General features: G+C 41.0%; 1 protein-coding gene across 4 annotated transcripts in view; it reads right to left on the reverse strand.

The window, feature by feature from the left end:
* Positions 1-10,547, reverse strand: part of sff (sugar-free frosting) — a 30,914-nt gene extending 20,367 nt beyond the window's left edge. For all 4 annotated transcript variants that reach the window (XM_043414247.1, XM_043414240.1, XM_043414231.1 and 1 more), the window contains exon 1: positions 8,628-10,547. In XM_043414247.1, coding sequence (XP_043270182.1) covers positions 8,628-8,727 — 100 coding nt within the window. In that variant the 5' untranslated portion in view covers positions 8,728-10,547. The remainder of the gene's footprint in view (positions 1-8,627) is intronic.
* Between the last annotated feature and the right edge of the window lie 203 nt (positions 10,548-10,750).

The following is a 10,750-nucleotide window of genomic DNA, read 5'->3' on the forward strand; positions in this document are numbered from 1 at the left end:
TTTTATAGGAGGATTCCCCCTTAAACTACATGATGAAATCTAACCAAGTACTAGATCGTATCCTGGATGCATGGTAGGAAATTTTCAACACTTTTGCATCTATGCTTTGACTATCGTGAGCTCCAGTACACGGAGCTCTGCCACGGCCTCTTTCTTTACTGTTATTATTACAGTGAACTGTCACAAACAGGACATTCATCATAAAGACACATGCGGCGGAATGCAATGGTCGAGCGACAAGAAAAAATGTTTTGTTAGAAAAGTTACTCTTCCATATTAAAATCGGAGGGTAAAGAACTAGCTTCCAGTTGTTTTCTAAAGTTCATAGAAAACTGAATATATAAAGCAATTGTCGAAGAATGGCTTAAACTTTTATGCCGTAAATTTTGAGAGGATGAAACGTTGTGAACGCTCTTAAAGAGGGCGAGAGCAGAAAAGAGAAAGAGAGTGCAAAAGATGTAGTCTGGAAATTGGCGTGCACGCTGAATTGGCCGTGTGTTATATAGCGTGCAGTAAGGTTTTACGTGTGGACACGAGAAGGGTGGGAAGCCATCATTCTCTCTCCCTCTCTCATAGGCGGCTTCCCTAATATTAACAGGGGGTAAGCACGGTCCGAAAATAGCTTCGCATGATTTAGCACTAGGACGGGTGGGATGCTTCGCGAGAGGACAGTTGGAAAAAAAGCGGGGCAAAATGGAATCGCTACAAAATAATAGCAACTTGAAAAATTCTTTCTCCAATTACAAAACGCACTTATGAAAATCGCGTGTATGCATGGTTACCAATTCCATGAATCATCAAAATTTCATCGGTCTACGAGTACGAGCATCGAGCATCAGCAAGCAGATTTTTCATCTTGCTCATATTTATTTATGCACTGGAAGTTCGTTTGAAACGTGGTCGAATACCGAGTATAGTTGATACATTTTTGCTTAATTAAATTATGAGTAGAAAAAATAACGCAGAATTTCCAGTGCCACGTCGTTAGTGCTGGAAATGTATTTTCCCATGAATCGCTCATTCAGCCCCACGCTTTTTGATGCTCGTCCCTCCGGATGCGTGCTGGATCTTCTCTACAAGATTGTCTCCAGCTATCTGGCTCGTTGCTGAGCTCGAAATAAACAGCGTAGGACAGTAAAGCACGATTAAAAAGCACAACATCCTGCAAAGTCCTGCTTTCCTGGTTATTTATAGCCCAGATTTTCTACATATGCTATAAAAAGATATTTGTATAACAGACTAGAAGAGTAAACTATAAGCTTCGCCCAGAATATGTGGGAAAAGTGTGACCGAGATCTATATAGAGCACCTGATTTGTTGAAGTACGTGATACGAGGACAGAATTGCAAATGACGTTCGGCGGGCTAGAGCACCGCATTGTTACTGATGATGGTAACATTTTCGTGCTCCAGGAAGGCCGAGAGAAGGGAACGAACTAAAACATCGATGTCGCGAACAAGTTTTGGCGAGCTTTTTCCAGTCTTTTCTTGTGCCAAAAAAAACGAAGAGACAGAACATCGTGTACCTATTAGAGGTTTTATAACAGGTATTATAAGCATTTATACAAAAGCCTTCTGATTATGTGCTGAGAGAGAAACAGGACGAATGGAAATTTGCGGTTTGTTTTATTGACGCTGGTTCTCTGCACAGTTTCCTTTTTGACTGATTTTTTTACGCTCTCCTCATATTTTTGAAAATATTTTTTTTTCGAGGGAGAAACAAGCATTGAATTTGATGTATTTTCAGCTTGTCTTTGTTGAAAAATTCATTTCTTGTGGATGAAAATATTTTGAAAGAGACCCATAAATACTCGGAGTGAAGCTTCGTAAATTTATCTGTACATATATTCCACTTTAATATACACATATTTTTGGACCGTGTGCACATTGCGTGATACGAATTTTATGTGCACTAATACTGCAGTAAACCTGGCTGTAGTTTTCTATCCTATGGATGCGCCGCGTCCAAGCGTTCTGAATATGACTTATGCATAGCATGACACACGCAAAAAGTGAAAAAGTAAGGAAATATACAAATATAAGTAGATGCGTGGAAATACGAGGATGATAAATAAAGAACTTGGCGAAAGGAAGTTGAAGGAATAAAAAAACGCGAGGAAAATGATATTGAGTATTTGATTCTGTCAAATCAAATATTTAAATTAGTGTTCAAAATGAATCGCTAAATTTTTAGTGAAGTAATCGCATTAAGAGAACGAATTTTCAACACGAAATCATTGCAGAAGTTGCTTAAGGAATCTACCCTATTAGAATTTTCAAAAAATCGATTTTTTTTGTTGCATTTTTCGAAAGTATTTAAAAGTATCATACGAAAATTTTATAAAGATCTGAGCAGTCGAAGTGTACTTTTGAGCGACGTTTACTTGGCTGTCTGAGCGCGCTAATACGCACCGCTCAGTGCCGTATCGCGTACCTGCCCTTGTTCAAACGCGTTTTTCTCGAAATTACGTTTTTGGACGGCTCGTTGATAAAATCTCCGAAACTATTCAACCGATTCTTATCAAAATTTTACCACATTTGTAGTTTTTGGAAAAATGGCCGTTGTTTCATCATATTTTAAAATATAAAAAATCGTATGATATGCGCTATAGCCATTTACCTATTGAATCTAAAATCATCTTTATTTTTTTTCTCTGATCATGCATTCCAGAGATTTTATCAACGCAGCGCGTCTTTTTTTTGGACCTCTCTTCTCCCCCATTTTTCTGTACGAAAACTGAGTAAAGTAAAAATAAAAAAAAAATTTTGTCTTTTTAAAGAGTGTATTTTTTAGGCCCAATACTTTTTATATCCATATTTATAATTTATACGGATAAAAAAAATCGTTAAAATAGTCTTTTTTTTGTTCGTCTAATAAGGGTAGACCCCTTAACGTTAGAATTTCTCAAGGACATTTGAAACCTCTCAATCCACTGCAGTGATTTCCCTCGAATATGCATCCATACAGATTAAAAATAGATGAATGTTATTTCACGATTATGGGATGGAATTTAAACTTTGCTACGAGCATCGCGCAAGGGAATAGCTTAAAAGTAGTCCCCAAGGGCTGGTGCTATTGATTTTTCAACGAGCGATATCTGTCCCGTTGACGTCGATCGTGTGCCTCCAACAGTCTTTACCGTTTCCATTCTCATTTACCAGAAGATATTCAGAGGTGCAGATTGATGCTCATGAATTAATCCTTTCAATGTATGCATCGTCAGTCACTACACTCGACACAAATGCACGAATGGAACTAACTTATTGGAATTGCATTTGAAAATTTGCTGCAATAAAAAATATGAGAACGTAAATCTTTTAAGGTAATAACAGAATCGACGAACGCATTTAGGAAAATCCGAGATTTCTCTCGAGTCAAATGCACCACTTGAATATTTGAGCACACTTCAAGTAAAGCAAAAAAGTTGCGTGCCACAACTCGCGTGTTGAAAAAAAAATTGGCATAACAGTTGAGCGAACAATTAGAAGCATAAAATCGATTTGAGTGGAGAGATCGAAAACTCTTTTTAACCAGTAGCAAAAGTAATCGCGTTTGTCACAGAATTCAAAAGCCCTCTGACAATGCTTTCATGAAGAATAATTCTGTTGGATAAGCCAGACCGTCCATTGAAATGGCATCGCCTAATGAAATTACTGCAAGACAGGAGAAAGAAGGAAAAAAAGCGAACAAGAAAAAACCACGTTGAGGAAAATGGAGAGAAAGAGAAAATGTAATAAAAATGAAAATGGAATACAGATGAAAAAAAATTTAAATGATCCACAGCAAGGCTGGATCCCAGGCGTTGATGGCTCCCAGAGAACTCGTGAAATTGGCTTAAACCGTCGAAAGAAAGTACACGGTGTGAACGGCGTCTGTCCAAGATACAGCGAGGCGTCTTTATCCACTTAAAGAGAGCTGTGACTCTTGACGAGGCGTCAAGTTACACTGACTCTGGTACTTTTTTTTCCATCCTACTTACGATCGTACAAGGGTGCTCTTTTGGTGCACACACCGGGCTTTGAGACTGGGAAAGTTCAACGGCTATATTTAAGTTTATGTTCAAGAACGATACTTTCTTGGCATTTCCATGTGATCAAACGATTCTTATGAAGGAATAACCATTCGCTATTGAAGTGAGCATCAGCGAACAGTTCGATTTTCATCAAAAGGCGTGGTAGGAACTCGGCGCAGAGTTGAAAAAAAAAGCATATTCTAGAGTGCGCGAATAGCACTTTATATCCAGAGCTTTTTGACGAAAATAAAGAGACAAGCAAGACTGCTCTATAGAATCTAATTCTCGATATTCAAAAAATCAACCACCCTCGCGATCACTCGAATGCGAATGAAAAATTCCTTCGTCACGAAACTATTGGATAAGCTCTCACGAAATTCTTGTTTCTTTTTTTCTTTCAATTCCCTCCTCTGCTCTTGTTTTCCAAATTCACATACGCTTGGCCTTTGTTTAAAGTTTCTTCGAAAAAGTTATTTCTGTACTTCCCCGTTCAGTGGAATACACAATTCCCTCCGTGGAGGGTGCGTCTAAGAAAAAAAACGCATTAAAGTACGTGTGACGGTGCACGTGCTCGGGACGCTTACATTACGTACCGTAATCGAAAAGTCAGCTATACATTAGGAATACGTGTACGTGCATCTACGTATCGCGAGATAGTTTGAGAGAGGGCTTTGAGAAGCCCCGTAGGTTCAACAACGAAGCAGTAGGACCAGCTACGCTGCGACGTGTGTTTGCGGGTAGTCTTGAAGTTTAACCCGCGCTAAAAAGTGTGTCAACAGTTTTTCCTATCTCACCCGCTTCCAATGCACATACACAGATGAGCGAACATATATAAACATATTTTCGAACATTTCGAGCTTCTTTCCGCGACTTTATAAACTTCAAGGTTGCGCAATAAAGAGTAAGGGGGAAGAAAGTTAAGTATACATCGAAATCATGGAGTCAAGTACGTATGATAAGTACAAGAGAGTGCTCGGAAGTCGGGAACCATCGAGGAGAAATTGCTCGCGAGCTATTTTTTTTCCTCCACAAATTTTAATTTAACCGTCAGCTTGAAATTTTGATGCGCTATTTTTCGCTTTTCACTCTTGAATTCGTCTCTCACTACGTACGTGCTCCCATTTATGCCGAGGATCGTTTTACCTCCGAGCAAACGTTCGAAGCACGAATAACATTTTGTACAGGTGTGCAGGTTCGAAAATTGCTCGTATCGTAGTTATACACCGGTGAAGGTTCTTTCCGCACGAACTTACATTTGGCGCTTATTTTTCAGGTCCAATGAAAAGTGATGAACTGTAAAAAATCGAGAGAACACCTTTTTTAATGGACCCGAATTTAGGGGCGGGGAGGAGCGGTTAATTTTTTTGACATGCCGATAAGAATGCTCCTCTGCAATGTATGAAATTTCTTCTATCCAAGAAGCTCTCGTTCCCCTCGCAGCGCGGAAAATCGTCAATTTTTATGGCGACATTATGCAAATCGTTGAGGCCGTTTCGTGTACCAAGGTTAAAAAATATCTTGTACGTCGCCTCTATTTCCATGTTTTATTTCACTCCCTTTTTTTATTATTTTTTTTTTCTAAAGTATGCGATGAAAGACGAGGAAAAATTTCTTCCCCTTGTCGCATCGCTCCTATCAATCTCTCTACGAGTACCCTCGCTATGCCAAGAGATGGCATTGTACGTGCTTTTTACCTCACAGGATGCAAATATATTTCTGCAATTTTCACATCACTTCGTCTCCCTCAAGGAAAGCACTTCGGTCCTTCAATACCTTCTTCCCGGCGCTCAAGTAAGAGGCAAAGAAATGTTTGATATTTCTGAAAAAATTCATTCGAGAATTGCACAGGGCCTCAGGCAAATCTCTCGTGCACGACGCCCTCGCATGATTTTCTGCCATTTTAATTGGCGAGGATTGATTTTTTTACCTTTAGAACCTGCTTTAAAATAGTGAGACATGTAAGGGCTCGGTTCAAAGGGAAACATTCTGCATGAGCCACTCAGTTCATATATTGATTTATTGGATCAATCCTAAACCACAAAGGGGACAGAACTACAGACCAAAGTACACCAACACACTCGACTGAGAACGAGGGTCAAACTGACCAATTGGCAAATATTCCGAATGCCCAGAGCCTCATTCTGTGGGGACGGGGGGGGGGGGGGGGGGAAGGGGAGAAAGAGACAAATTGGCACCGACCGAGCACATCGATATACATTTGAAAATCGAACAGGGTGACCATGTACGAGACAGTATATTTGGTCAGGTGTACATGGACTAACCAATATCGTGTGTTGTACTTGCTTGGTGCGCGGAGGATACAGATATTTGATGGGTTCGCGCGGGGGCTATGTGCAATCACCAATTCATCGTCCGTCCAGCGTTCGCTTATTTAGATTTGAGTGAATTTTTCAAATTCCTGTTACCTTTGCTTCTTACTATGTTCTTTCACTCGCTTTCAACTCTCTCCGGTGCAAGTGGAAGTGAGCAGCAGAATTCCCAGTGAGCCCAAGACCGATGGATCGTCCAGAGAACTCGACCGGTGCCCTAATTATGAGACAGTGGGGAAGAGGTAAAACAACTTCTAAAACGTCAACCCAAGATCACCGCTCGACCAGCATCTTTTTACCTCGGAGGAATAACATACTTTCTTAGAAAAAATGTGAATTGAAAAAGCTCATGAAATTGGTGAGCACGAGAGAATTTCAAGGAATTATTGACGTCGATTTTCATCAGAATAAATCTGTATCCAAGATAAGTGCAAAGTTGGATTATTTTGCAAATATAAAAGTCTGTGAAGGAGATCGGAAGTTATTGGTTTTCGAGAGCGCGAGGGAGGTCACCGTGGTATTTTATCGATCGGGATACTTGGGTTTTCCACGATGAGAAATCAAGTTAGCTATATTCACGTGCGACCCATCTCCCTCGCTCGGTCCAACACTAACTGCGAACGCGTCCCATCTTTATAGCGAATGAGGCGCACAGAGATATGAAGGAATGGGCAACCACACGCGGAATTGGGCAATCCACTCGATGTAACGGAAAATTAGGCCTGGACGTCTCGTTGGACAAGAGAGATTAATTAATCGTGATGAGATCCTTCGTACTACCTGAATTCTCGAGTTGATGAATTTCGCGTACACTCGAAATGGTCACGCCCAAAAACGTTTGTCCTCAACAGCGTGCATGAGATTGTTCACAATAATTCTCCGTCAGAGAAGACTCCTGAACAGTCAACTCAAAGCCAACTAGAACTGACAAATTTCGAAATTACATTTTCAGAATTTCCTCAAATTCATGACTACCGAGCTTGTTATATTTTTCATCTCCAAAAAGTACGCCACAGAACAGAGTTATTCGTGGAGCAATATCATCTCGACAAGAATGAAGGATGGATTGCAAATTCTGGAAATTCCACGCTTCTTGATGTTAACTGCAGTGCAGTAATATTCGATAGTCGACAATTCAATCGCCAGCATAGTGACGAATGATTGAATTTTCGATTCGATGTTCCATTAATGAACTTAACGGTTTCATTGGCGTAGCAAGTTTCGTCAAAACCTTTTATCCACCGCTCGTTCCACGCTGTTTGCAGTACGCTTGTCTGCGTGAATATTTTTCACTATACCGAACACAGGGGAATCAGATAAAAGAGTCTCTTAATTGAGGATTTCGAGAGCGCAGTAAATTCCAACGGTTCGATCTCATACACGCAGGATTACACGTTGCATTGTATAGAAATCCAATAATTCATGGTAACTCTTCAGCCATCTGTTCCTGATCGACACCAAAGTTATGAGTTCTCATACACGCAACAATTACGGGAACAATAGACTCTGGTAAAGAGAGGATGAAAAATAGACGCCCATAACACTACGGATCAGGGCTAACCAGAATCTACGAGAGCAATAACAAATCGATTAATCGGTAAACACACGTTGGCTCCCACTGCTCAAGTACCTCCTTTTTCCCTTCTTACTATAAATCTCGTTAATGAGAGAGGCAAATAAAACAAACTGTGAGGGCCAGTGTGAAAGAAAGTTTCAAAATAATGCTGAATCGCGGGTGTAATTCGAGCAGTCATTAAGCACGATCCAAAAAGTATTGGCAGTAGGAAAAATCAAGGGGATTACTAAGATTAAGAACTACAAGGATTCGTAATAGCTGCCGACACAAGATTTCCACGTTGGTGAGGGTTGTGCCGGATATCAAAACGGAAAAAGACTTTCCCCTTCGTTGCCTATTTTTTTTATTCACTCCACTCCATTCGAAAAACCTTTATTCATCAAATAAATTGTTGTGAAATATCAGGAATTGCGTATAAGGAAAAAGTGGTGAAAACTTGATTTTCAATGGAGCTATATAAATTCGAGTGTTCATTCATGAATCTCATGGCAATGAAGCGTCGCGTTTTCGGTAGGATTGTACATATTTTGTGGAGTTAAAATTCAGATTCGTGTCGTAATCCAAACAACGCTATTTTCACGACACACCATACAATGCACGATAGGTTCAAAAAAGGTTTGAGAAACCTCGAAAGACTGATTTTAGTCGCGCGGAGAGCGGAAATCCGAGTACGTCCATTTCAATAAACGAGAAAAATAGGTGAACCCACCGGTTTGTCCTTTTCCCAGGGTCTTTTCGAGCCTGTAGGGCCCGACATACTGATGGGTCTTCTGGGTGTTGGACCCGACGGGGCTCTCCGTGCCCTGCATCGCCGCCGTATCGGCTCTCGTTTCCGCCAGGATTGCACGTTATCACCGGGCAGGCGTAATATCACGCCCGCACACACCGTACACACATATAAACGCACGAACCCACGCACACACAAAACACTTAATTTCACCTTAAAGCTTGTACTTCCCACATTTTCTCGATTTTATTTTCCTCCCGCGACTCGATGTCTCGAGCGACCTTTCAAGCATCGCAAAATTTCGAGTCCTGGACATATTCTTGGATGAGGAAAGAAGATGAATATTTTTATGCCCAATGGCCAACGAAGCGAAGAGATTGTATTTGCGCTCCGATATACCAAAACGTGTGAATCCTTCTATGTACGTATCAACGCGAATCAAAATTTCGATTTCTCCTTTCGCCTCGAATGCGGACATCTCTTTCGGATTTTCATGTTGCACCAGTGCCAATAACTATTCCATTTTTATGAGTACGTTGAGACAAGTACATCGACGTATACTTATAAATGTTAAATATCGAGCTAATTGCTTTTTCGTTTCTCCTTGGTTACGGGTCACTTCGGTGTGAATCCATAAAACACTGAATTTATCCTGATTCCTGTGACAGAGCCCAGATGTTTGAGGACACCGCGAGAATCACATTTCTGTAAATCGTTGTAACGTGGATTCAGGAGAGCTGGAGTGTCGCAATGATTCGAGTGTTGTCTCGACTTTGATATCTCAACAGCCAGATTCCAATCGGTTTTTTGAGCGATTCGGAGGTCTCACTTGGCTCTGCGTAACACTTTTAGTCGAGCAGTTGTCGAGGAACGCGATATTCAGTGGAAGCAGTAGAGACTCGATCAGACTGCCACTTCACTCGATATTATTACCATGAAGAAATAAAATCACGTTTGTACCACCGCCCAACACGAATTATTCTCGCACCTCCAATGTTTTTCAATGGAAAATTCTTTCCTCTCGTTTCTTTTTTTACACATAAACGTACATTTTTGAATCCAGAGGGTTAAAAACCGTATTCACCGATAATCTGAGTTTCGGTTATCGACGATTGAGCAACGAGGCAATACGAGTAGTGCCAGTACGGTGAGGTTTTCACTGGTCACGTTGGGCGCCATTGCGCGTAGAAAACTCACCCCTAACTGATGTAGGAGTGTAGAGGAAGAGGGAGAAAGAGAGAGGCACCAAGTCACTCGCAGCTACCCAACAGCTCAAGCATTAACGAAAAAAACCGCTTTTCTCGTGTCAAACATGCACAATTTTCCACCAACTTTTTCAAACATCCAACAGGTCGCAAACAAACTTCCAGCTTCTCGTTTATTCACTAAAATCCAGTGTTCGTTGAACAATCACTCTCGAAATATTTCACCATGAAGATTAAACCTGCGAATGAAATAGCAGCGTTTTGTATTCGACCGAATTTCACGTCCCATTCACTTCCGGATCTGTTTATATCGAGAATGAAAACGAGTGTGCGATGCTTGAGTTACATCACACAATAAATACCCAAATTCGCTTTACTCCGTGATACGCACACCTGACGTACAATGCGGATTATTGGTTTTCATTTGTTATTTTTTCCTCCTCCACCTTTTCTCTTATTTCGCATCCTCGCGATACTTTTTGTTTGTATATTTTTGTTTTTTTTTTTTTTTTCACAAGCGAAACCGGCTTTTTCTCGGGCTCCTCGTCTTCGTCTGATCGGACCTTGATCGATTGAATTTCGTGTGCAACAACTACAATGAATCGCCGGAATGCAAGGTTTGTCGCGCGAAATTTCTTTTTTCTTTTCACGATACACCCCGTAGAGAAGAACCGAGCGGACGACGTCGCTGACGGCAAACCCGCGGCGCTCCCAGTTCGATTATGTGGTCGAGTCTCTTGCGCGCGCAACGACAGAATCATCCCCCTAAAAGCGACACGAGGGAGTGTTTGTGTATACGGATGACGTTACGTTCCCTCTATACATGCACCCTCAAGTTCACGTGTGTAGGAGCTCAATATATACGTCGTATAACGCGGTGTATGGTACCACAGTGTCTAG

Source organism: Venturia canescens, chromosome 1 (assembly GCF_019457755.1).
Source record: "Venturia canescens isolate UGA chromosome 1, ASM1945775v1, whole genome shotgun sequence".
In the NCBI taxonomy this organism is placed as follows: domain Eukaryota; kingdom Metazoa; phylum Arthropoda; class Insecta; order Hymenoptera; family Ichneumonidae; genus Venturia; species Venturia canescens.